Below are 26,069 nucleotides of genomic sequence, written 5' to 3'. Positions count from 1 at the left end.
ACCAGAATCTCTGGGACACAGCTAAGGAAGTGTTAAGAGGGAATTTATAGCACTAAGTGCTCACATCAAAAAGTTAGAAAGATCTCAAGTTAACAACCTAACATCACAACTAAAAGAACTACAGAACCAAGAGCAAACAAATTCCAAAGCTAGCAAAAGACAAGAAATAACCAAAATCAGAGCTGAACTGAAGGAGATTCAGACACAAAAAAACATCCAGAAGATCAAAGAACACAGAAGCTGGTTTTTTGGAAAAATTAATAAAATAGACCATTAGCTAGACTAATAAAGAAGAAAAGAGAGAAGATTCAAATAAACACAATCAGAAATGACAAGGAGATGTTACCACTGACCCCACAGAAATACAAACAACCATCAAATAATATTATGAACACCTCTATGCACATAAACTAGAATATCTAGAAGAAACGGATGAATTTCTAGACACATACACCCTCCTAAGACTAAACCAGGAGGAAATTGAATTACTGAACAGACCAGTAATGAGTTCTGAAATTGAGGCAGTAATAAATAGCCTATGAACCAAAAAAGCCCAGGACCAGATAACTTCACAGCCAAATTCTACCAAATATACAAAGAGCTGGTACCACTTCTACTGAAACTATTCCAAAAAAAAAAAAAAATGCTTAGGTATTCCTAAGCAAAAAGAAGAAAGCTGGGGACATCACACTGCCCAACTTCAAACTATACTTCAGGGCTACAGTAACCAAAACCGTATGGTACTGGTACAAAAACAGGCACATAGACCAATGCAACAGACCATAAAACTCATTTTATGAGGCCAACATCATCCTGATACCAAAACCTAACAAAGATACAACAAAAAAGAAAACTTCAGGCCAATAATCCCTGATGAACATAGAGACAAAAATCCTCAACAAAATACTGGCAAATGAAATCCAGCAGCACAGCAAAAAATCTTATCTACCATGATCAAATAGGCTTTAGCCCTGGGATGCAAGGTTGGTTCATCATATGCAAATCAATAAATGTGATTCATCACATAAACAGAACTAAAGACAAAAACTACATGATTATCTGAAATGAAGCAGAAAAGGCTTTCATTAAAATTTAATATTCTTCACGTTAAAAAGTCTCAATAAGCTAGGTATTGAAGGAACATACTTCAAAATAATAAGAGTCATCTATGAAAAACTCACAGCCAGCATCATATGGAATGTGCAAAACCTGGAAACATTCTTCCTGAAAACTGGCACAAGACAAGGATGCCCTTTTTCGCCACTCCTATTTGACATAGTATTGGAAGTCCTGGCCAGGGCAGTCAGGCAAGAGGAAGAAATGTAATCCAAATAGGAAGAGAGGAAGTCAAACTATCCGTATTTGCAGATGGCAGGATTCTATATCTATAAAACTTCATAGTCTTGGCATAAAAGCTTCTTAAGCTGACAAACAACTTCAGCAAATTCTCAGGATACAAAATCAATGTGTAAAAATTACTAGCACTCCTGTACACAAAAAAACAGTCAAGCCAAGAGCCAAATGAGTAACGCAATCCCATTCCCAGTTGTAATAAATAAATAAACACACAAACTACCTAGGAATACAGCTAACTAGGAAGGTGAAAGATCTCTCTACAAGAAGTACAAAATACTGCTCAAAGAAATCAAAGATTACACAAACAAATGAAAAAATGTTCCATGCTCATGGATAGAAAGCATCAATATTGTAAAAATGATCATGCTGCCCAGAGCAATTTATACATCTAATGCTATTCCTATTAAACTACCATTGAGATTCTTCACAGAACTAGAAAAAACTATTTTAAAATTCATGTGGAACGAAAAAAGAGTCCAGATAGCCAAGGTAATCCTAAGCAAAAATAAGAAAGCTGGAGACATCATGCTGCCTGACTTCAAACTATACTGCAGGGCTACAGTAACCAAAACAGCATGCTACTGGTACAAAAACGGGCACATAGACCATTGCAACAGAATAGAGAACCCAGAAATAAAGCCACACACCTACAACTATCTGATCCTCGACAAACCTAACTCAAGCAATGGGGAAAGGACTCCTATTCAGTAAATGGTGCTGAGATAACTGGCTAGCCATGTGCAGAAGATTAACAAACATTAACTTAAGATGGATTAAAAACTTAAATGTAAAACCCCAAAGTATAAAAACCCTGGAAGACAACTTAGGCAATACCATTCTGGACATAGGAGTGGGCAAAGATTTTATTAAGAAGATACCAAAAGCAATTGCAATAAAAGCAAACATTGACAAATGGGATCTAATTAAACTAAAGAGCTCCTGCACAGCAAAAGAAACTATCAACAGAGTGCACAGACAACATACAAAGTGGGAGAACATTTTTGCAAACTGCATCTGACAAAGGTCAAATATCCAGCATCTATAAGGAACTTAAATTTACAATAAAAATCAAACCTCATTGAAAAATGGGCAAAGCACTTGAACACCTTTCAAAAGAAGACATACATGTGGCCAATAAGCATATGAAAAAAAGCTCAACTTAATTAGAGAAATGCAAATCAAAACCACAATGAGATACCATCTCACGCCAGTCAGAATGGCTGTTAAAACATCAAAAAATAACAGCTGCTGTTATGGTTGCAGAGAAAAGGGAATGCTTTTACACCGCTGGTGGAAACAGAAACTAGTTCAGCCACTAGTGGAAAGCAGTTTGGATTTTTTTTTTTTTTTTTCTTTTTGAGACAGAGTCTCGCTGTGTCGCCCAGGCTGGAGTGCAGTGGGGCGATCTCAGCTCACTGCAAGCTCCGCCTCCTGGGTTCACACCATTCTCCTGCCTCAGCCTCCCAAGTAGCTGGGACTACAGGTGCCCACCACCATGCCTGGCTAATTTTTTTTATTTCTTTAGTAGAGATGGGATTTCACCATGTTAGCCAGGATGGTCTCTATCTGCCTCATGATCTGCCTGCCTCGGCCTCCCAAAGTGCTGGGATTATAGGCGTGAGCCACCGCGCCCGGCTTGGATCTCAAAGAACTCAAAACAGAAGTGCCATTTAACCCAGCAATCCCATCACTGGATATATAACGAAGTAATAGAAATCATTCTACCATAAAGACACATGCACTCACATGTTCATCAGAACAGTTATTCACAATGACAAAGACATAGATCAACCTAGATGCCCATCAACAGTGGACTGGATAAAGAAAATATGGTACATATATACAATGGAATACTATGCATCCATAAAAAAGAACAAGATCACGTCCTTTGCAGGAACATAGATGGAGCTGGAGGTGATTATCCTTGGCAAACTAACAGAGAAACAGAAAAGCAAATACTTCATGTTCTCACTTATAAGTGGGAGCTAAATGATGAGAACACATGGACATGTAGAGGGAAACTACACACACTGGGGCCTATCAATGGGTGGAGGCTGGGAGGAGGGAGAGGATCAGGAAAAAGAATAATGAGTACTAGGCTTAATACTTGGGTTGAAAATAATCTGTACAACAAACCTCAGTGACACAAGCTTACCTATATAACAAACCTGTACATGTACCCCTGAACTTAAAAGTTAAGTAAAAAATAAATTCAAAAAAAATTTAAAAAGAAAATATGGAACAAAATGTGGTAGTGAAAAGAACTAAAATTCATGTAATTTGAATCCCAGAGAGAACAGGAAAGACAGAAATAATATTTGAAGAGACAATAGCTGAAAAATTTCAAAAGTAGCAAAAGATCTGTGGATTAAAGAAACACCATGCCTCACAAGCATGATAATGCAAAAACATCTACAAAATCAAAATCAAAGAAAAATTCTCACAACAGAGATTATCCTCAAAGGAATAGCAGTAAGATAACTGACTTTTCAACAGATGTGATAGAAATCGAGAGACATGGAATATCTTCAAAGTGCTGAAAAGAAAAGAAAACAAAACTGTCAACTAAGAATTGTGTGCTCAGCGAAATGTTCTTCAAGAAGGAGGGTTAAATAAGTACATTTTCAGATGAAAACTGAGAAAATTACCGTTGACAGAATTAATCCAAATCCCAAAAAAGAAGGAAAAATCATCCTAGAATAAAGTTTGGAACTATGGAAGGGGTAAATATGGGAGAAAACCTAACGAGTATAAACTTTTAAAAATAATAATAATGGCTTTAAAATGTTTGAGGAGACTTGAAATATGAGCCAGCAATACCATACATTTAGGAAGAGTGTAAATGGAGTTGAGATAGTCTCAGGTGCTTACATTATCCATTAGAAATAGGATACTAATTTATAGTAGAGGGTGGCAATTCTCAGAGGCATGTTACGATGTCTGGGCTGAGCACTACAGTAAACTAAAAGATTCTATCACTTCCAAGCTAATGGAGCAGGAAAGTGGAATAATAAAATGTAATTAATTCCAGTTAATAAGAAAAGAGAATAGGAACAAAAAGAGAGGTGTTTTGTTTTGTTTTTTTAAAGTCAAGACATATAGGAAATACTAAGGTAGTAGATATAAACCCAGATACCTTAGTAATTGCATTAAATTTTGCTGTACTACATGCTATAATTTTAAGAGTGATTTACCAGAGGTTAACTAAATGAACCCACAATTACATGCTTTTAACCAAGGAGATTCGTAAAATACAAGAGTACAGAATGGGTGAAAATAAAAGGATAGAAAATATGTATACCATGGAAGTGCTAACTGAAAACATGCTGGTAATATCAGACATAGTAGAATTTAATGTGAAACAGATGATTACAGATTAAAAGGCGGTTTCCATAATGATACGAAATTATATTTGCCCAAAAGATATGACAGTTCTGAATGTGTAAGCACTCAATAACAAAGACTCAGAATACAAAAATGTGATAGCACTGAATGGCAGGACAGACAAATGCACCATTATAATAGGAAATATGAGCAGGTTGCTCTAAGTAAATAAAATAGCAACCAGAAAAAAAAAAACAGTAAGTTAAGATGCAATATTTGAATAATGCAATTAAGAAATCTCTTAAGGGACATATATAGAATACTAATACCGAAGACCTTCAAAATATGCATTCTTTAAGTACACGTGATAGTTTTCTGAAATTGACCAACTCAAAAAAAGCAACTCTCAGATTATAAAAGGATTGAAATTATTCAGATTATGTTCTTTGATGACAGTGAAAATTATGCTAGAAATCAATAATAAAAAGGTAACTAGAAAATCCCCAGCTTTTTCTAAGTTAAGCAGTATGCCTCTAAATGTTACTCACAGGTCAAAGAACTCACAATGGAAATTAGAAAATATTTTCAACTGATTAATAAAGAAAATAACATAACGTTGGCGTTGCCACTAAGGCGATTCTTAGAGGGAAAGCTGTAATCTTAAGAGTATGTATTAGAAAAGAAAGTCTAAAAATAATGATGTCTTAGAATTTGTTGAAGAGGTTAGAAAAAGAACAGCAATCTAAACCCAAAATCATATAACACCTCGGGAACAGAGCACACTCGGTGAGAGACAGCAAGCATTACAAACGCAAGATTGGACACCTATTCCCCAAGTATGCCAGATACTGAAGCAAACAAAATTAAACTATGTATAGGTAGTCCTTCCTTTGTATGAAGTGTAAGATTAAAAAAATGACCTTGCAAGCTGAAACTGTACAAAATTATCTTAATAATCAATGGGGGACAATTACGATATTTCTGTGACCTTTAAATTTTTTTTTTTTTTTTTTTTTTTTGAGACAGAGTCTTGCTCTGTCGCCCAGGCTGGAGTACAGTGGCTTGATCTTGACTCACTGCAACCTCCGCCTCCTGGGTTCAAGCAATTCTTCTGCCTCAGCCTCCTGAGTAGCTGGGACTACAGGCACACGCCACCATGCCCGGCTAATTTTTGTATTTTTAGTAGAGACGGGGTTTCACCACATTGGCCAGGCTGGTCTCGAACTCCTGACCTCGTGATCCACCCACTTCGGCCTCCCAAAATGCTGGGATTACAGGTGTGAGCCACCAAACCTGGCTAAAAATTTTAAGACCCTAAAAACTGTCTTACTGTCAGTTATAATTATACTGCTTGTTATAACTACGTTTTTTTATTAAATGAAATTTTTTTATTATACTTTAAGTTTTAGGGTACATGTGCACAATGTGCAGGTTAGTTACATATGTATACCTGTGCCATGCTGGTGTGCTGCACCCATTAACTCGTCATTTAGCATTAGGTATATCTCCTAATGCTATCCCTCCCCCCTCCCCCCACCCCACAACAGTCCCCAGAGTGTGATGTTCCCCTTCCTGTGTCCATGTGTTCTCATTGTTCAGTTCCCATCTATGAGTGAGAATATGCGGTGTTTGGTTTTTTGTCCTTGCGATAGTTTACTGAGAGTGATGATTTCCAATTTCATCCATGTCCCTACAAAGGACATGAACTCATCAATTTTTATGGCTGCATAGTATTTCATGGTGTATATGTGCTACATTTTCTTAATCCAGTCTATCATTGTTGGACATTTGGGTTGGTTCCAAGTCTTTGCTATTGTGAATAGTGCCGCAATAAACATACATGTGCATGTGTCTTTATAGCAGCATGATTTATAGTCCTTTGGGTATATACCCAGTAATGCAATGGCTGGGTCAAATGGTATTTCTAGTTCTAGATCCCTGAGGAATTGCCACACTGACTTCCACAATAGTTGAACTAGTTTACAGTCCCACCAACAGTGTAAAGGTGTTCCTATTTCTCCACATCCTCTCCAGCACCTGTTGTTTCCTGGCTTTTTAATGATTGCCATTCTAACTGGTGTGAGATGATATCTCATTGTGGTTTTGATTTGCATTTCTCTGATGGCCAGTGATGATGAGCATTTTTTCATGTGTCTTTTGGCTGCATAACAAAGAAATAAGACACTTTAATTCTCAGTGTTTCTGATATTTTAAAGTACAGTGTACTAAATATTAATTTTACTATTTTTTCATTTCATTTTACAATCAATTTAAAGGATTAGGATAATTGATAAGTTATTATGCAGATAACCATATGATGAAAATGATGGAATATTATGTCATCTTTAAAATATTTGCAGAAAACTTTTTAGAATGTGAGGGAATGCATATGTCTGAATACTACAGTTAAAAAGACAGATTATAGTATTAGCAATACAGTATGTCATTGGTCTATTTTTAATGGAAAGTAAAAATTCTGCTAGAAAATATATTACAGAATTAATAATGGTTTTTTTCATAGGACTTGGGGTATCTTTTCTAAAACTTGTTATATTTCTATACTGATCATTTTCTCTATTAGGTAAACATTTCATATAGGAAAAATAAAAGTTTTTAAAAACACTGTTAGATATTTAAAAATAAAAACTGTCTTAACCAATACTTGTAAGTTTTTTAATTAGAGAATAATTTTCAAGCTCTGTCCTTTCTTCAGAGTAATTAATTTGTTTGTTTCTAAAGTGTTTACCTTCTCAGTTTTATTGTATTTGATGAATTTTGTTTTCTATAAATATGTTTTGACATCAAGATTTAAGTTTTCTTGTTTCAAAGGAGATTTGTAATATTAGTAAATCATTCACCTCTAAATGTTTTAGGTAGATGGATGTAGTTTATTTTGTTATTTTCACTTTGTAATGTATTTACTATAAATATTTTCTGCTTATGATTATATGAAATGAGTGTTTTCTGAAAATGTACTTTTTTTCTCTTAAGTATGTATTATTTTAAATTAATCATTCTTTTAAGTTGTACCTTCCTTGCTTTTTTTTGTAGTTAAGGCATGAAATATCTGTAATTTACCTTAATGTTAAGATTTAAGTCAATTTTAAGCCTTTCAGTATTATTGTTGATCTTATATAAGGATGTGCTGAAAAATAAAGCTTCTGATGTCTTGGTTTTATAGCCAGCGACCATTTTCTTCTCTTTGCTTGTTAACTGGAATTAGTAAGAAGTCCAGTGAGTTTTGTGAAACACACTGAAGAAAATAGCAAATAATTCTACAGGATTTAATATATAATTTTCATTTAATTGACTGGATATACGTAGATATTTTAGAATTTTTCTGAATGGCTTATTTTATCATTTAATAAGAGATAATATCTGAATTTTACTCTTTTGAAAATTTTTGAAAAATTGAAACCTCTCTAGGACAAACTGAATCATGCTTCAGTTAATTGTGATCGATTTAATGCGTTGAAATTGTTATATAATCTTTTGATTCTTATAGCACAGTATTTAATGGTAATTAAACACTTCTAATTTTTTATTTGAAGTCTACTTAAAAATGATTTTGTGTAAAGAGTTATTGTTGACCCAAATGTTTAATTGACCTCGGAACAGTAATTACTGTTACGAAAATGACTTGAGACTATCATGTTAACTATTTGTTTCAAAGGTTGCACAGTGAATTAAAAGATGCTGTTGAAAAAAAATTGGAGGCCTTTCCCCTTGGCACAGAGGTAGGAACTGACATATATGCAGATGATGAAACAGTCAGAAACCTTCAAGAACAATTGCAGCTAGCCAATCAAGTGAGTGACATGTATTTTTAAAAATTATATTCTGAATTAACATACCTTTTTAAAAATTCATGTTAATCATTATTTATGGATAACAAAATAATAAAATTGTAACATGATGATTTTCTACAGTTTATAAGAATCGTTACAGGTAGCAACACTTGTAATAAATACCCTCACTGTTAGAAACGTACTTGCCAAATACCCTCACTGGTTGTTACAAATGTGTTTAATTAAATCATAAAGATTTTGACGTGAGTTTTTTTCTTATGAGAATATTTTTTTCTTTCTTTTTTTTTCTTTTTCTTTTTTTTTTTTTAATTATACTTTAAGTTCTAGGATACATGTGCAGAACGTGCAGGTTTGTTATATAGGTATCACATGCCATGGTGGTTTGCTGCACCCATCAACCCATCATCTACGTTAGGTATTTCTCCTAATGCTATCCCTCCCCTAGCCCTCAACCCCACAACAGGCCCTGGTGTGTGATGTTCCCCTCCCTGTGTCCATGTGTTCTCATTGTTTAACTCCCACTTATGAGTGAGAACATGCAGTGTTTGGTTTTCTGTTCCTGTGTTAGTTTGCTGAAAATGATGGTTTCCAGCTTCATCCGTGTCCCTGAAAAGGACATGATCTCATCCTTTTTTATGGCTGCATAGTATTCCATGGTGTATATGTGCCACATTTTCTTTATCCAGTTTATCATTGATGGACATTTGGGTTGGTTCCAAGTCTTTGCTATTGTGAATAGTACTGCAATAAACATACATGTGCATGTGTCTTTATAGGAGAATGATTTATAATCCTTTGGGTATATACCCAGTAATGGGATTGCTGGATCAAATGGTATTTCTAGTTCTAGATCCTTGAAGAATTGCCACTCTGTCTTCCACAATGGTTGAGCTAATTTACACTCCCACCAACAGTGTAAAAGTGTTCCTATTTCTCCACATCCTCTCCAGCACCTGTTGTTTCCTGACTTTTTAATGATCACCATTCTAACTGGCATGAGATGGTATTCCATTGTCGTTTTGATTTGCATTCCTCTAATGACCAGTAATAATGAGCTTTTTTTCATATGTTTGTTGCCTGCATAAATATCTTCTTTTGAGAAGTGTCTGTTCATTTCCTTTGCCCACTTCTTGATGGGTTTGTTTTTTTCTTGTAAATTTGTTTAAGTTCTTTGTAGAGAGAATATTTTAATGTCAATGAAAATTTTTAAAGGAAAAAATCCATTATTTCTCTAAATTTGTATTTTTCAGTGTTCTTTTTTCTGATATTGTTTTCTTCCATTTTCAAAGATTATATTAAGAGTACTATATTTTTCTAACATTATATTTCTTCTAGAATTATACTTTTTCTTTTTCTCTCATAGTAATTAGAATCTTTGAGCAGCTATGTTAAATATATCCTGTTTTTCAACTAATTTTTTGTGAATTTTATTCATAAGGGAATTTTATTTAAATTTACAGTGTTATATCCCAAATGTTTCATATCTTGTATGGGTTTAAATCCCCATTCTTCTACTTTCCAGGTGTGTGATCATAGAAAAAAACTCTTGTGCCTCAGTTTCCTCATTTATAAATGGGGGCTACAAATTCTAAATTACAATTTTGATTTGATAATTATCTGAAAATTCGGTTTTATTTCCTGAAAATTTGGTTTTAAAATTCTATAATTATGAAAGTGATATTTTAGGTAAGTCAGAAAGGCTATATTTAGCTTGATAAGGAACATGTATTTAACACTAATTTTTTTAATGTATGAATGGAAAGAATTTTTAAATGTGATGAAAGAAAGAAATAATGAGGAAAGCATGCTGTTTGTTCTAGACGAGGAAAGATTTATAATTGATTTCATGGGATTAAATAGAAATTAATTTAGGCTTATATGTCTAGCACATATGTAAGTTAATAAATTTGCCTATTTATCATTATTATCATTATTGAACAGCAAGACTCACAAATAAGAATTAAAATTATGTACAAAAGGTGCTGTGTAGTGTATATATGTTGCTTTAGGAGCCAATAGCAATAGCACAATGCTAAGTACCTAGCTTAATATTTTCAGTTTAAAATATTTTTTCTGTTACAGTATGATTTGTAGAAATCTTTCTAGAAGTCAGTTTGGAAGAAGAGCCTTAGAAATGTTTGCATTATTTGATCCAGTAATTAGATGATGACACCACATAGATTTTATGAATTTGTTCTAAAGAACTGAATATAAAAATTTTTGAATAAATATATTCATTATAATATTTATCATAATGAAACATTTGACATAGTTTAAAAATCTTAAATATGGAATCAGTTAAATTGTAGTTTGTCCAAATAGTAAGTGGTACCATTTTTAAAAATTATATAGTGTACATCATAATCACTTGAGGGCTTTTTGAAACATGGATTTCTGCTGTGCCTCCCCACCCCCCCACCACCCCAGTTTCTGATTCAAGAAGTCTGGGAAAGAGCTCAATAATTTACATCTCTAACAGTTCTGAGGTGTTGCTGATGATGCTGATCCTTTAAGAACCACTGCTCTAGGAGAATCTGGGTTGTGTAACTACTAGTCTAGGTGATTTTTGTCGTCAGACAGGTCTGGAGAAACAGTGGGACATTTTGAGGTATGAGGCATTTTTACGACCATTTTACTGAAAAGAAAACTTGAGTCTTAAGGAAATGAAGTGAATTATCCAGGACTATTTAGCCAGGAATTAGAGATCACACCCATATCTTCTGGCTCCATATTCTGTGTTTATCTACAAATTTTAAAACCACTTTTAAAATTTTTAATTAGCCTACAGTTTTGTTTTTTTTTTAAGTTTTAGACAAAACTAATCTATGGTGTTAGGAACACGAGGAAATGGTTATTTAGGAGAAGAGTATAGTAACTGGAAGAGATCACAAGAGGGTCATCCGGCTTCTAGGTGATGGTAATGTTCTTTCTCTTGAACTGGGTGCTGGTTACATAAGCGCACTTGCTTTATAAAAATGTACAATTTGTTCATTTTCTGAATGCATGGTATACCTCAGTGTACTCCAAGGTGCCTTATGTTTTTTGTGGGTTACATATCTATCAGTATTTATTGTATTACAAATTAAAACTGAGACTTAAAAAAAAAGTAGGAGCATAAGCATGTAGTCCATTAGCCCTTAGAGCAAGGATGGCATCACATCATATAAACTTTAGAAAACTTCACTGTACATTTGTGAGAGGATGAGAGTAAAAAGGCGAAAAATGTTAACATATTATTCTGAAGATAAATTTGACTTCTAGGTCCTTTCAAAGTTTAAAAGTTTCTGTACCACACTTAGATAATACTGTATGCAAACAATAGTGACCTGAGAAAATTATAATTATAAAATCATTATAAAATGGCAAGTAAAAATAGCCCACTATATTGTCCCTAATTTTGTTAAAATAATTACAAAATTCTCCCCCAGAATCACATTTATAAACATGAATGCATCAACATTTAAAAAGATGATTTATCTAGATATTAGCAATATTTATTATCAGGTAGTAAAATTATAGGTGATTCTGATTTTCTCCTGTTTTTCTCTGTATTTTCCTAATTTTCCACAATGAAAATTTATTACTTTTATGATCAGGAAAAAAATATTGTACTTTACCAGGAGGCAGTTTTCTTCTTCATCAGTTTCTAGGGCTTATACTTTCTTGTGGAACAAAGAACATGGTTTAAATCTACATCTCTGTTAAGGATTTTAATTTTAGCTAAATCTGAGTAAAAACACAATTTCAAAATAAGGAACTTTATGTCTTCAGGTTTACTCTCTAAATTATTAATAATAAAACTTCATATCAAAAATATAACTATAATACCATCTTTACACAGTTCTATTTTATTTTATGACTTTATAAGAACTTATTCTATAAAAGAAAATGATCCATTTGTACTATACAATAAATAGCCTGCTGATAATTTAATGAGTTATCAAACTTTTTTAATAGGAAAAAACTCAGGCTGTGGAACTCTGGCAGACTGTTTCTCAGGAGTTGGACAGACTACACAAGCTTTACCAGGAACATATGACTGAGGCCCAGATTCATGTATTTGAAAGTCAAAAACAAAAGGTAATCTTGGATTTCATCATTTTCTTGTATATCAATAAGAAATTGCACTCTGAAGAAACTGTTTTAGAGGGGAACGCTTAAGACTCTACCCTATAGCATTTAGAATTTCTAATCACTTTATTATTTATGTTAATAATATATCGATCTTTGATGGTTACGCTATTGAACAGGTAAACTAATTAGAGAACTGGACAGTGATCATTTGGTTCTATAATGTTGTCAGCAATGAAAGCTGAATTTAGTGCTAAAGAGCAACTTTAACATTATTTTGTATAAATAAACCTTCAAAGTTTTTATTTGCTTGATTTCCTACCTGACTTTTAAAACAAAACAAAACAAAATTGTTTATTAGTTTATGGCCAGTGAAGAAACCTGCTCAAATACAGTGGAAACACTACGTAAAATCAAATGTTAATACCCTTAAATGTGACCTGTTACTAAAATAGGTGTCAATTTTGTCTATCATAAATTAATCAGAATAGAATTTTACAACAGGAAGGTATCTTAATGGTTATTAAAAGACTTTTTTCTACCCAAAGCAAGAATCATTCTACACTCTTTCAAAGTGGACATCTAGCTTTAGCTTTTGCTTTACACGTCTATCGACAAGAACTCATTATCTCACAAGACCATCTATTCCATTTGGAAATCTACCTCTTTTATTCTTCTGTTGGTTCTTTTATTGCTAGGTGCATTGAGCACTATGGAGGAATTCTAATTCTGACCTCTTTTCTATGTATTTTGAGAGGAAGCTCTTTAAATAAGTTGGTTTTCATACCTCTCTTCAGCTCTCATTTACAGACTTTTCAAATTCTGGTTAATGAATATTCCTATTATTGTAATTATAATTAGAAATGTCTACCTAAAGAAATTGTAAAAATACTTATGTGATGCTTTACAGTTTACAAAATGATTTTTCTTTACATGCCCTGGCTTGAAAAAAAGTCCACATGTAATCAATCTGATTTGTTGGACTTTAACCTCTGAGATTTAAAAACCATTTTTCATATTAAGTTCTTTGAGGACTGTTTCCTCATTTAGGTCAATCAACTAAGCCCACAAGGTTGGGTTTTTGTTTTGTTTTCACCTGAATAATATCATTCTTTTACTATAGCTACATAGTTTGATGGGTCCTTATACAAGACTTTACAAATAGCACTTCATTCTTTTTTCCCTGGTTATCTATTTAATTCTGTCTTTCAGTATATTTACAGCCTCTCCCAACTTTGTGTCATCTGTACAAATAATGTTTAATAGAATCATAACAGCTAATCAAACAATTTTTAAAATGTGGGGCATGAGAATTTTTTTAAAAAAGGTGGGCAGTAACTCCTGTGCCATGGTTTGTATTATAGGTTTTGAGTAGGTTTGAAAGTGACGTTCCAATATTGGACAAGGTCTCTCTAGCATTTAGAATTTCTAATCACTTATAATTTTTTATGATCTCTTTCTTCAAGTTTTAAAATAATATTTAATAAATGATTTCTAGAAATAATTATTTGACATAAAATAAACAGCCACATTAATTTCAGCATTGCCACTTTAATTTTTTAATCACTTAAAAAATTTCTTAGTTTTTCAACTACTAATTCACACAATAGTAATAAGAAACACTACTAATTTTATCTAAACTTAGGCATAATGATTTTAGACTTGATTTTAGTTTAATTTTAAATATGGGTTATAAACAACAAAATGCTATTTATATACTCCCCTTACCTTCCCACTGTAGGATCAGCTATTTGATTTTCAACAACTGACCAAACAACTTCATGTTACTAATGAGAACATGGAAGTGGTAAGTATACTTATTTATATAAACTAGAAATTGTCCCTATAAATAATCATATTTATTTATGTTAATATAAATCAACAATAAGCATGCTGCACGAAATTAGATAATACTCTTTTTTCTTTTGCTTTTGCTTTCTCATTCAATAGCATGACACAGTTTACAGTACCTTTTGGAGATCTAACATCTCTCTGAAATATATCTTAATCTGGAAATCCTCTTAGGATTCTTAGTAAGGTCTCCTTAGACTAATCTAGACAGTGAGTTCCTCAAGAGTAGAGTACATGCTTAATTTTTTTTATTTCACCTGACACACTGCCAGGTATTTAATAAGAATAGTGTAATTGTTTAATGAATTAATAGCCCATTTCCTAAAAAGTTTTAGGAAACTAAGGACCATGTGTTGGTATGGTACTCCTAAATTTCCCTATAAGTTTCTCCTAAAATAAATAGAATTAGTCTTTCCAGTTCTGCTCTTTACCTTCTTATTCTCTCACTTTTGTTTTCTTTACTTTCTTGGAATGTTATTTTTACCTCATTGTTGAGTAATAGAATTATGACACTTCAGGTAATTCCTCTCTCTTTCCCTTCTTCATTCTTGCTTAGTTACTCTGCTAATTCTTGTTAGTACCTAATAAAAATGTCTTTGTATAACAATGGATTTGTGCCATCAAAAGTAAGTATCCAATTTTATTCTACTTTAAAAATTTTTCTTTTTTAACCATGTAAAAAATTATTAAACCAATCTGTACCTATTCTGTTAACATTTGAAATGTCTAATTACATACAGTTTTTGATACTATATTATACTTCTTAGAGTTTTAAAGTACTAGTACTCCAGAACAAAATGGTTACTGATTTCTATAATTAAGAAAGGCATTTTTTAATTTAATATATTTCTATATGGAATTAGTACTTTAACCTAGCATCATAATTATTCATTACTTCTTCAATATGTCTCCTAGAATTGGAATTGTATCATTCTTTGATATATCATATCACAGAGCCCCTATTTTATTATGATTTTGATGAAAGAAAGTCATGGGAAAAGGATGTTGTATATTCCAAGGGAATATGTTAAAAATTTCTAAGGCAGAAGTATTCATGGTTCCAGGTCAGAGCTAAGAATAAACTGGATACGAGAAAACTGATAAAGAAATGGCATGATGGATAAAAGAGAGTTTTATAAAAATATAGAAAAGACTATATAGGTGGTTAAGATAAAAGTAAATGGTTGAAAGAAATTTTAAAATTTAAGTTGTTCTTAATGTATATAATGAATAGCAAACAAGACTGATAAGTATAAAGGGAGCAAGCAAAGTGATAAGATCTTGTACAGTTCAAAGAGCATTCAGAACATAGTTATGGGGGCAAGAATGAGTCAAGATCAAACTTGAAGAAAAGTACCCTTTAAAAATCAAGAAGTTTCCGACAAAAAATTTTCTGATTACACGAATAAACTCATTAAATGAATAGATTTTTATAGATGTAGAATAAATTGATGAGTATGCAGTGAGTAAATAAACTGTCTTTCAATATAATTTGACTAACATGCAGAGTAGGACATCCTGGACACTCCTTCTCCCCACAGATACACCAATTCAGCAACAATTCATGGACAAATTTCCTTTGCAATAAATCAGAAATGAATGGAAATGTTCTCACCTCCTGGGGGATTGGAAAACCAGACTCACCAAAGCTAGCAGGGAGATTTGAGACCCTCTCTTGCTAGACACCCTGTCCCCAGTGCCGTGCCATGTGATCAAAAAAAGACCCCTTAGCTCCCAGCTTCACCCAGGGGAGGGAAGGGATTAGGTATGTGCATTCATCACCCCAAATTTTCTGAGGGTGGTCCCCAGAATACTGGCCTCTATCTTGCCAGTCTCGGAGCTCACAGATCCAGCATAGTCTGGCCAACCAAGGGAGAATGGAGGCATTGGTTTGGACTGATAGTTGGCATTGGTCCTGTGCTCCTCTCAGCACAGAGTACGTAGATGAAAATTCAGTTCTCAACTTTCCCCTAGGGAGGGGAAAAGTTGATCCAGCACTGCAGCTTCTCTAGGGCAGCCCAGAGAAATAGCATCTGTCTCACGAAGCTCTAATAGGTCCAGCATGGTCTAGCCACCTAGGGAAGAACGGAGACAGCAGATTGGGCTGATACATGCTATAGTTCCCTACCCCCTAGAGCAAGCAGACAAAGCCACAGCTGCCAGCATTTCCCTGGGGAGGGAAAGAGTTGGTAGAGGCCTGCTGAATCTCTGGCCAGCTGATTTGTGGGGGTCTTCTCTTGTATGACGCTAATCTGTGAAGACTGGGAGAGGTGCCTGCTTTCTCTAATGTACGGACGTGAGCACAAAGTCAAGGAAAAATGAAGAACCAGCTAAAGATGTTCCATACAAAGAAATAAGATAAATCTCCAGAAACCAATCCTAATGAAAAGAAGTTATGAATTACCTGATAGGGAATTAAAAATAACTCTCATGAAGATGCTCACCACAGTTAAAAGAACAATGCATGAACAAAGTGAGAGTTGCAACAGAGAAAAAATATTAAAAAGTAGCACACAAATTATGGACCTAAAGAACACAATAACGGAATTAAAAATGGAGTTGGGAAATCTAGATATTCGTATTCAAAACATGATTTTGGACTCTTATCTTACACAACACACAAATATCAACCCAAAATGGATTAAAGACTTAAATCTAACACCTCTTACTTATAAAGTTCTTAGAAGAAAACCTAGGGGAAAAGCTCCATGGCATCGGTCTTGGCAACGATTTCATGGATATGACACCAAAAGTACAGACAGCAGGAAAAAAGTAATCAAGTGGGACTACATCAAACCAAAAAGTTTTTGCACAGCAAACGAAACCAACAGAGTGAAAAGGCAACCTATGGAATGGGACAAAATATTTGCAGACCGTATATCCAATAAGGGAATAATCTCCAAAGTACTTAAGGAATTTCTATAACTCAGTAGTAAAAAACAAAAGACACACAAAAAAACCTAATAAGTTGATTTTTAAATGAGCTAAGTACTTAAATAGATATTTTTCCAAGGCAATGGGTATGTGAAGAAATGCCCAATGCTCGATGTCACTAAACATTAGGGAAACATAAATACTAAAACTACAATGATGTATCACCTCACATGTGTCAGAGGGATTATTATCAAAACAAAAAAGACAACACGTGTTGAAGAGGATGTGGAAAAATTGGAAACCTTGAACATTTTTGGTGGGATTGCAAAACGGTGCATCTGCCATGGAACACAGTATAGAGTTTCCTCAAAAAAATAAAAATATAACTACCATATGATCCAGAAATCCCACCTCTGAATATTTATCCCAACGTATTGAAATTAAGATCTTGAAGAGATATTAGCATTCCTGTGCTTATTGCAGCATATTCACATTAGCCAAGATACAAAAACAACCTTAAATGTCCATCAAAGAGGAGTGGATTAAAATGTATAAACATACAGTGGAATGCTATTCAGCCTTTAAAAAGAAGGAAATTATGCAATATGTGATAACATGAATAAACTTTGAGAGCATTAAATGAAATAAGCCAGTCACAGAAAGACTAAACACTGTATGATTTTACTTATACGAAGTATCTATAGTAGACAGATTTATAGAAACAGAGATTGGAATGGTGACTTCCAGGGCCTTTGGTGAGAAGAAATGGGGACTTACTAATCAACACACATGAAGTTTCGGTCAAACAAGATGAATAACCTCTAGAGATCTGTGCAATATTGTACCTGTAGTCAGCAATAACGTATTGTACACTTAAACATGTTTTAAAAGTGCATAACTCATGTAAGTATTCTTACTACAAATTGATACAAATAAATATCTTTCTTTACCAATGCAAATTAGTAATATGCAATAGATATGCTCTGACATGAATGGTACATAAAAGTATATATTTCTATTTATTATGCTGTAGATATAATTTCACATTTCCCATAGGTTTGCTTTACTGAAATGTTTTTTAAGATTTGCTCATCTCTATAATTTACTCAAAAATATTTAATTGCTTACTAACTATCCTGCATGAAAGTATAGGTTCTCTAAGTTGCAAAAATGCATCAACCATAAAATCTCTGTCTCCGTGGTAAAACAGGCTGACATATGAAATAATCAGTGAAAAAGGTGCTAAATAGATGATGGTTGAAAAGGATGCTTCCCTGCACCTTCTCGAGTCTCCTAATTCTAAAATATTAATATAGTACATAATTTTCTTTATGGTCATAAATATAGAACAACAATGCCATATTCAGATGCAGTTGTGGAGCTCTTACTAGGCTTGCTAGCAAGTTAAGCACCTTGGTTTCCAGCACTAGATTCTTAAAATGCAGAATTTTAGCTTATACTTCTGTTAATTGCTCTATGTAATCTATCTTTGAGGTGTTCCCAAATGGTCAAAAACACAAGCATTAATTATGCTAGTGCCAAGGCAGTATATATAATAAAACACTAGTTGTGCCTGTGATGTACTCAATCATGTGCCAGGCACTAGGAGTTCTGGGAAAAGCTGATCCTTTAAAAAGGCTCATATTTTAGTCAGGAATACCTACACTTTAATATTTAAATATAATGTGCACTGTAAAGGCATGTATTAAGTTTTATCAAAGTACAGAAAGGAAACAGTTAATTCTACCTGAGAATGAGTAAACCACACATGGTATTGAGGAATGAATGCAGACAGAATGAGGACATCCTGAGCAGAGGAAAATACGATAGTATGTTAAAAATATGAAGTCAGTGAGCTCAGAGCATGAGAGAAGCACAATGAAAGCTATCTCAGGGACTTTAGTTGGAGAAATTTAAGCATGGTATGTTGGGACAGGATTAAATCAAAACTATTAAGATCAATCGGGAGCAACCATAATATATAAAGAAAAGGGATAAGGAATTTGTATCATCATGGATAAAACCAGCAGTTATGGAAGAAAATCAATTCCCTTAGGAAAAGTTTTTCTACATCTAGAAGACTACTTCATATCTTACTGTGGATTTCTCCAGAAGCCGACCTTCAGGAAAAAGTTCCAAAACGTGTCATTTATTTAGTAGGTAATACCAGGGAGCACCAGTAAGAAGGTGGGGAAGTGGTATCAAAGAGAAGAGAAGACAGCCAATAAAGGGCTTTTTAAAATTAAGCAAGTTAACACTGTGAGTAACTAAAACTTAATGAATTCTGAAAGACAGTGTAGAACACAAGCCTCAGAATTATTTCACCCATGCAAGAAGGGAGTTTGGGTTTTTTATATACCAGTTCCCTTCAGACATGTCAGGCTGCTCAGAACAGGGTGGAACATTAGTTCTATAACACTTATACCTTTATGCACAGGTGGATAGATGAGCAAAAGAGATTCAGATAGCCAAAGAAAGCCATAAGACAGGAATGCAGGTGTAGGTAGTTTCAAGTGAAGCAGGTATCCAATGAAGTAGTAAAGGCAAGGAAAGAAGGCCAAGGTTATGTTTTACCCTCAAAAAATCTAATCTTTATCATAAATCTCACTAAACTTTTTTTCTACTTGTATGTCTGATGTGTCATCTTTAAAGATACAGTTATTAAATATTCTAATACTGATTCTTTTTTTTTCTTGTGGCAGACTAACCAACAGTTTCTGAAAACAGTAACTGAACAAAGTGTGATAATCGAACAACTCCAAAAAAAACTTAGGTATTTTCAAAAATGAGTTTCATTATTTCATTGTTAATTATTTTTCTTCAGGGGAGCTGATGATGCTATAATTTTCCCCATGGGTGTTTTTTTGCCTTCCTTTTGTTAAGCTTCTGCCAATATCTTCTTGTGTATATGATCTGTTAGGATGGGAAGAAACTGAAATCAAGATTATTAGGAGATAACTGTGATATACAGTCAGACCTTTAAATACACAGATGTTCAAGTCCTTTATATAAAATGACAAAGTATTTGTATATAGCCTATGCACATCTTCCCATATATTTTAAATAATCTGATAACTTATAATACCTAGTATAATGTAAATGCAAATAGATTATATACTGTATTGTTTTAAAATTTTTATTTTTTATTGTTTTAAAAAATATTTTCAATCTGCAATTGGTTGAATCCACGAATGGGGAACCCACAAATCATCTGAGCATTTTTTCATATACCTATTGTCCATTTATTTGTATGTCTTCTTTTGCAAAATGACTATTCAGGTATTTTGCCCATTATTTGTTCTTTTTCTTCCTCTCGAGTTGTTTTAGCTCCTTATATATTCCAATTCTGGTTATTAATCCCTTGTCCAGTGGGTAGTTTACAAATATTTTCTTCCATTCTGTGGGTTTTTTCATTTACTTATTGTTTGCTTTGCTGTCCAGAAGCTTTTTAGCTTGATACGATCTCATATGTACATTTTTGCTTTGGTTGCCTGTACTTTTGAAGTCCTCCTCAAGAAATCTTTACCCAGATGAATGTCTGGAGTGTTTCGCCAACATTTTCTTCTAGTAGTTTCATAGTTTCAGGTCTTAGATTTAGTCTTTGATACAGTTTGATTTGATTTTGGTATATGGCAAGAGATAGGGGTTGAAAATGCGTTGACTATAAATGCATTGATTTATTTCTGGGTTCTCTGTTCAGTTCATCTGTGTCTGTTTTTATGCCAGTACCATTCTGTTTTGGTTACTATACATTTGTAGTATAATTTGAAGTCAGTTAATGTGATGCCTCTAGCTTTGTTCTCTTTGCTCAGGATTGCTTTGGCTATTCTGTGTCTTGTTTGGTTCCCTTTAAATTTTAGGATTTTTTTTCTATTTCTGTAAAGAATGTCATTGGTATTTTGATTGCATTTAATCTATAGATTTGATTGCTTTGGGTACTATGGATATTTTAACAATGTTGATTCTTCTGATTCATGAACATGGAATATCTTTCCATTGTTTTGTGTCATCTTCAATTTCTTTCATCAGAGTTTTATAGTTTTCTTTTAGAGTTATTTTACTTCTTTGGTTTTTTGTTCCTGAGTATTTTGTTTTATTTGTAGCTATTGTAAATGGGATTACTTTCTTGTTTTTTTTTTCAGACTGTTCAGTTGGCATATGGAAATAATACTGATTTTTGTTCGTTGATCTTGTATGTGGCAACTTAATTTATCCAATCTAATAGTTTTGTTGGTTGAATCTTTAGGTTTTTCTAAATATAAGATCATGTCATCTGCAAACAAGGATAATTTGACTTCTTCCTTTCCAATTTGGGCGCCCTTCATTTCTTTCCCTTGTCTGACTGTTTTGGCTAGGACTCCTCATACTGTGTTGAATAACAGTGGTGAAAGTAGGTATCCTTGTCTTGTTCCAGATATTAGCAGAAAGGCTTTCAGTTTTTCCCCATTCAGTATGATATTACCCGTGGGTTTGTCATACATGACTTTTACTTTGTTGAGATATGTTTCTCCTATACCCAGGTTTTCTTTAGAGTTTTTATCACAAAGGGATGTTGAATTTTATCAAATACTTTTTCAGCATCAATTGAAATTATCATATGGTTTTTGTCTTTTGTTGATACATCACATTTATTGATTTTCACATGTTGAACCATCCATGCATCCCTGGGATGAATCCCACTTGATCATGAAGAATGATCTCTTTAATGTGTTGTTGAATTGAGTTTCCTAATATTTTGTTGAGGATTTTTGCATCTGTGTTCATCAGAGATGTTGGCCTATAGCTTTCCTTATTTTGTTGTGTCTTTGTCTGGTTTTGGTATCAGGGTGATACTGACTTCATAGAATAAGTTTGGAAGTATTCCTTTCACAATTTTTTGGAATAGTTAGAGTAGGATTGGTATTATTTCTTCTTTAAATGTTCAACAGAATCCAGCAATGAAGACATCAAGTCCTAGTCTTTTCTTTGATGGGAGATTTTTTATTGCCATTTCTATCTCCTTGTTTGTTATTGGTCTATTCAAGTTTTGTATTTCTTCATGGTTAAATCTTGGAAGGTTGGATGTTTCTAGGAATTTATTCATTTCTTCTAGATTTTCTAATTTATTGGCATATAGTTGCTAATAATAGTTTCTTATGATATTTTGAATTTTTGTGGTTTCAGTTGTAATATCTCCTTCATCTCATTTTATTTACCTGAGTCTTCTGTATTTTTAGATTGGCTAAAGGTTTATTGATTTTGTTTGTCTTAAAAAAACAACTTTTTTTCATTTATCTTTTGTATTTTTTAGTCTGAATTTTATTTATTTCTGCTCTGCTCTTTATTATTTCTTATACTAATGTTGAGTTTGGTTTTCTCTTGCTTTTCCAGTTCTTTAAGATATATCCTTAGGTTGTTTATTTGAAGTTTTTCTACTTTTTGATGGAGGTATCTATTGCTATAAACTTCACTTTTAGTACTGCTTTTGCTGTATCTATAGGTTGTGATACATTGTGTTTCTATTTTTGTTTGTCTCAACAAATTTTTAAATTTCCTTCTAAATTGGTTAATTGACCCAATGGTCTTTTAGGAGCATGTTGTTTAATTTCCTTGTTTGTGTGGTTTTCAAGTTCCTCTTGTTACTGAATTTTAGTTTTATTCCTTTGTAGTCAGAAAAGATACTTCATATGATTTCAGCTTGTTTGAATTTTGGGGACTTGTTTTATGGCCTAATATATGTTCTGTCCTTGAGACTGTTTAATATACTGAGAAGAAAAACATATATTTTTCACCTGTTGGATGAAATATTCTGTAAATGTTTATTAGGTCAATGTAGTCTATAGTACAAATTTAATCTGATGTTTCTTTGTTGGTATTCTATGTAGATTATCTGTCCAATTCTGAAAGAGGGGTGTTGAAGTTCTCAGCTGTTATTTTATTGGTGTCTAACTTTATCTTTAGTTCTAATATTTGCTTTATATTATCTGGATGTTCCAGCATTGAGTACATATATATCTACAATTCTTATATCCTCTTGTGGGATTGACCCCTTTATCATTATATAATAACATTTTTGACTCTCTTTACAATTTTTGTCTTGAAATCTATTTTATCTGGTGTAAATATAGCTACTCTTGCTCTTTTGGGGTTTCTGTTTGCATGGACTGTCTTTTTCCATTCCTGTATTTTCAGTCTTTGGGTGTCTTTATAGATGAAATGAGTTTCTTGTAGGCAGCATATGGTTAGGTCTTATTTTTTATCCATTCAGCTACTCTTTTTTTTATTGGAGAATTTAGTCCAGTTACATTTAATGTTATTAGTAATAGGTAAGGACTCACTACTGCCATTTTGTTACTTTTTTTCTGGGGTTGTATTGTTGGTCCTCTCTTCCTTCCTTTCTGTCTTCCTTTGTGTAAAAGTGACTTTCTCTTGTAGTATATTTTAATTTCTTGGCTTTTCAGGTTTTTTTGTATCTATTATAGGTTTTTGTTTTTGTGATTACCACGAGGCTTGCAAATACTATGACCAATTGTTTTAAACTGATGACAACTTAACTCTGATTATAAAGAAAAATAAGCAAAGAGAATTAAAAACTCCAACTTTAACTTCATCTCCCCTGCTTTTTGATTTGTTGTCTCTATTTACATATATTTTATATTGTCTATCTCTTCAAAAGTTGCAGTATTTATAATTTTTGGTAAGTCTGTCTTCTAGTCTTCTGATGAAAGGTATTAGTGGTTTATACACCACCATTACAATTAAAGGAGTCTAACCAGAGTTAGAATATTCTGTATTTGTCTGTGTACTTACTATTGCCAGTGAGTTTTATATCTTCAGATGATTTCTTGTTACTAATAAACATCCTTTTCTTTTGAATTGAAGAACTCCCTTTAACATTTCTTGTAAGACAGGTTCGGTGTTGACAAAATCCATAAGCTTTTTTTTTTTCTGTGAAAGTTTTCATTTCTCCTCTATGTTTGAAAGACAATTTTGCTTTTACATATTATTTGCTTCTCTTCTCTTGCTGCTTTTAAGATCCTTTATCCTTGACCTTTGAGACTTTGATTATTGTATGTCCTGAAGTCTTATTTGTCTTGAATCTGCTGGGTGTTCTTTGACCTTCTTGTACCTGGGTAGTCATATCTTTCTGTGGGTTTGGAAAGTTCTCTGTTATTATGTCTTTGAATAAACTTTCTACTCTCATCTCTCTTAGTACATCCTCTTTGAGACCAGTAACTCTTAGATTTGCCCCTTTAAGACTGTTTTAAAGATCTTGTAGGCATGTTTCATTCTTTTTTTTCACCTCTGAGTGTGTATTTTCATATAGCCTTTCTCCAAGCTCATGGATTCTTCTGATTGATCAGTTCTGCTTTTGAGAGAGTGATGCATTTGTCAGTTTTTCAATGGGATTTTTCAACTCCAGAATTTCTACATGACTTTTAAAAAATTATTTCAATCTTTGTCAAATTTCTGATGGGATTCTGAATTCCTTCTGTTGTCTTGAAATTTGTTGAGCTTCCCCAAAACAGCAATTAATACTTTGAATTCCTTGTGTGAAATGTCACATATCTCCGTCACTCTAGGATTGGTCACACTGGTGCCTTATTTAGTTCATCTGATAAGTCATGTTTTTCTGGATGTTCTTCGTGCTTGTGGATGCTCATCAGTATCTGAGCAATGAAGAGTTAGGTATTATAATTTTTGCAGTCTTGGCTTGTTTGTATTCTTCCTTCTAGAGTGGGCTTTCCATGAATCCAAAAGAGATTGAGTGTTTTGGCCTAAGCCTGCAATTATTGCAGCCATTTCAGAACATTGCAGCCATTTCAGAACATTGCAGAAGCCATTTCAGAACCATTCCTAGGCTTAGATTCCTAAGCCTAGGAATGCTGCAGCTCTTAGATCCTCCTACATACACAGACTTGCTAGACTTCGGTAAGATGAGGGATAATTCCCTGGGTAACCAGGCAAAGTCTCTTACTCCTTCCCCAGTCAGAAGGAATCTCTCTGTACACTGTGCTGTCTGGAGTTGGGGAGAGGTGACGTGCCCACTCTCATGGCTACCACAGCTAGCACTACACAGAGTCACACCTGAATCCCTTCAGACCAGTACAATACCGGGGCTAACCCAAGGCCTGCAGCCACCACTGCCTGATGTTTATTCAAGGCCCAGGACCACTTCAGTTAGCAGGGGGTGAATTCTGCTAGGATGGGGTCCATCCCATCAGAGGAGTGGATTCTCTTCTAGCACAGAGTGAGTCTAGAAACGCATCCAGGTGCAAAAATCTAGAATCTGGGACTTCAGAAATCTGCTTGGTGCTTTTACTGTGGCTGAGCTCATCCTCAAGTTGCAAGACACAGTCCTCTATACTCTTTCTTCCCCTTTCCCTGAGCAGAAAGAGTCTCTTTGGAGCAGTACTGCCTGGAGTTTGGGAAGGGATGACACAGGCAATCCTTTGGCTGCCACTGCTGGTCACACTGTATTGTACCCTAAGTGCACTGCCTCTGAGACCAGTGCAGCACCAGGGCTTGCCTTAGGACTGCAGTCCTTGTGGCCTGACTGCCACTTAAATTTATTCCAGGCCCAGGCTACTTTAGTCAGTGGTGGTGAAGGCAGCAAAGACTTGGTTTTCTCCCACTGGGACGGTGAATTCTTCTCTGGCCTGGGGCTGGTCTAAATGCTCCCTCCATGGGTGCTGGTGGAATTCTAGCCTATGTTGTGTTCCACTGTGACAGGGCAGCACTGAATTCTAATGCAAAGTTCAACACTTACTTCACTCTCCCTCCCCCTAGCACACAAATTATCTG

The 26,069-nt window shown here is 33.9% G+C and overlaps 1 protein-coding gene across 16 annotated transcripts in view; it reads left to right on the top strand.

The window, feature by feature from the left end:
* Positions 1–26,069, top strand: part of SCLT1 (sodium channel and clathrin linker 1) — a 223,338-nt gene that overhangs the window by 81,363 nt on the left and 115,906 nt on the right. For 13 of the 16 annotated variants that reach the window (XR_010156701.1, XR_010156700.1, XR_010156698.1 and 10 more), the window contains 4 exons: positions 8,354–8,489; positions 12,447–12,569; positions 14,302–14,367; positions 19,988–20,058. Coding sequence is in view for 11 of the 16 variants with exons in the window: in XM_063809861.1 (XP_063665931.1) it covers positions 8,354–8,489; positions 12,447–12,569; positions 14,302–14,367; positions 19,988–20,058 (396 nt within the window). In the remaining 5 variants the exon portion in view is untranslated. The remainder of the gene's footprint in view (positions 1–8,353; positions 8,490–12,446; positions 12,570–14,301; positions 14,368–19,987; positions 20,059–26,069) is intronic. The other 3 variants (XM_063809865.1, XM_016952215.3, XM_063809868.1) reach the window with 2 other exon arrangements.

The sequence above is a fragment of the Pan troglodytes genome, chromosome 3 (genome assembly GCF_028858775.2).
Source record: "Pan troglodytes isolate AG18354 chromosome 3, NHGRI_mPanTro3-v2.0_pri, whole genome shotgun sequence".
Taxonomy (NCBI): Eukaryota; Metazoa; Chordata; class Mammalia; order Primates; family Hominidae; genus Pan; species Pan troglodytes.
Note: the sequence above shows the minus strand (reverse complement) of the source record. Positions and strands in the feature narration are given on the sequence as shown.